The 1,557-nt window shown below is 72.6% G+C and overlaps 1 protein-coding gene across 1 annotated transcript in view; it reads left to right on the top strand.

Moving 5' to 3' along the window:
- Positions 1-1,315, top strand: part of USHBP1 (USH1 protein network component harmonin binding protein 1) — a 2,631-nt gene extending 1,316 nt beyond the window's left edge. The window contains exons 2-6 of the mRNA XM_017834341.1: positions 121-339; positions 410-505; positions 770-822; positions 914-1,054; positions 1,153-1,315. Of these exons, the coding sequence (XP_017689830.1) occupies positions 121-339; positions 410-505; positions 770-822; positions 914-1,054; positions 1,153-1,240 (597 nt within the window). The 3' untranslated portion in view covers positions 1,241-1,315. The remainder of the gene's footprint in view (positions 1-120; positions 340-409; positions 506-769; positions 823-913; positions 1,055-1,152) is intronic.
- Positions 1,316-1,557: the final 242 nt, after the last annotated feature.

The following is a 1,557-nucleotide window of genomic DNA, read 5'->3' as shown; positions in this document are numbered from 1 at the left end:
CCGCCGGCACAGCCCCTGCCCGGCGAGGAGTGGGCGCGAGCGGCCAAGGTGGGGCTCGCCGGCACCCCCGGCCCCGATGCCGAGGGGGTGGGCACCCACTGACCCGCTCTGCACCCCCAGAGCCTGGAGGAGCTGAGCCGGGCACCGGGCTGGGCCGGGCGGGTGACCCGGCGGTGCCCGGCGGTGGCGGTGGGCGAGGAGGTGCCGGCGGAGGTGGCGGCGGCTCTGGCGAGGAACGCGGCGCTCAGGGCGGCCGTGGGGCGCCGGGACGAGGAGCTGGAACAGGCCACGGCCGCGCTGCGGGCGCTGCGGGGGGAGCGGGACCGCCTGCAGGGCAAGGTGGGTGCGGGGGGCACCGCGCGGGGGGCACCGGGTGCGACCCCAGGGCTCAGCCCAGTGCCTGGCACAGGTGAGGGACCTGCGGGATGCTCTGTCCAGCCTGGAGGAGCTGGGGGGCTCTGGAAGTGACGCCCCCGGGGTCAGCAGCCCCCTGAGGCTGCACCAGGTGAGTGGGGGAGGCCGGGACATTGCGGGGGGGGGGTTTTGGTGGGTGGGATCCTGCCCCAGTGCTGGGCTCTGCCTGTTCCTTCCACAGGACTTGCCCCAGTGCGGGGACAGTGCTCAGCCCCACGGGGTGCAGCCCCAAGGGATCCAGCCCCACGTGGTGCAGCCCCAAGGGATCCAGCCCCACGGGGTGCAGCCCCAAGGGATCCAGCCCCACGGGGTGCAGCCCCTCAGTTCTCAGCCCCACAGCCCCCTGTCCCCCCAGCCCTCGGCGGGTGCCAGCCGGGAGCAGGAGGAGCGGCTGCAGCAGCTGCAGGGGTGAGACCCCCCATCCCCGGGGCTGCCGGGCCCTCCCCGGTGGGGCAGCCGAGGTCTGGCACGGCCTGACCGCGGTGCCGGCCGTGCCCAGGTGCCTGGGGCGGCTGCAGGAGGTGAACCGGGAGCTGGCGGCCGCGCTGCAGGAGTGCAAGAGCGAGGCAGAAAGGCTGAGCATGGAGCTGGGACAGCACGAGTCCCGCAGCACCGCCCTGCGCCTGGCCCTGCGCTGCAGGTGGGATGGGAGGGCACGGGAGGGGATGGGAGGGGAGGGGATGGCACCAGCGTGGGTGGCAGGATGGGGACAGCCACACTGAGCCCCTCGTCCCGCAGCGAGCGCTGCGGGGGCGCTTATGCCGCCCTCCTGGACCTGCTGCAAGCAAAGGTGGGACGGGAGGACGGCGCCCGTGGGGGTGAGTGACAGCTCGGGGGGCTCCGGGGTGTTGGAGGTGCTGGGGGGTGCTGGGGGGTTGTCAGGGAGGATGATGGGGGGATACTGGGTGTGCTGGGGAAGACACTGAGGGGATACTGGGAGTGCCGGAGGGGATGCTGGGAGGATGTTAAGGGGATACTGGGGAGTTATCGGGAGGGATGCTGGGAGGACACTGGTGCTGCTGGGGAGGATGCTGGGGAGGATGCTGGGGAGTTACCAGGACGATGCTGGTGGTCCTGGGAAGGATTCTGAGGGGACACTGGGGAGTGATCAGCGAGGAGGCTGAAGGGATGCACGAGGCTTGT

This window comes from Lepidothrix coronata, unplaced genomic scaffold (genome assembly GCF_001604755.1).
Source record: "Lepidothrix coronata isolate B3197 unplaced genomic scaffold, Lepidothrix_coronata-1.0 Scaffold233, whole genome shotgun sequence".
Classification (NCBI taxonomy): Eukaryota; Metazoa; Chordata; class Aves; order Passeriformes; family Pipridae; genus Lepidothrix; species Lepidothrix coronata.
The sequence above is the reverse complement of the archived record's forward strand: the minus strand, read 5'-3'. Positions and strand labels throughout refer to the sequence as shown.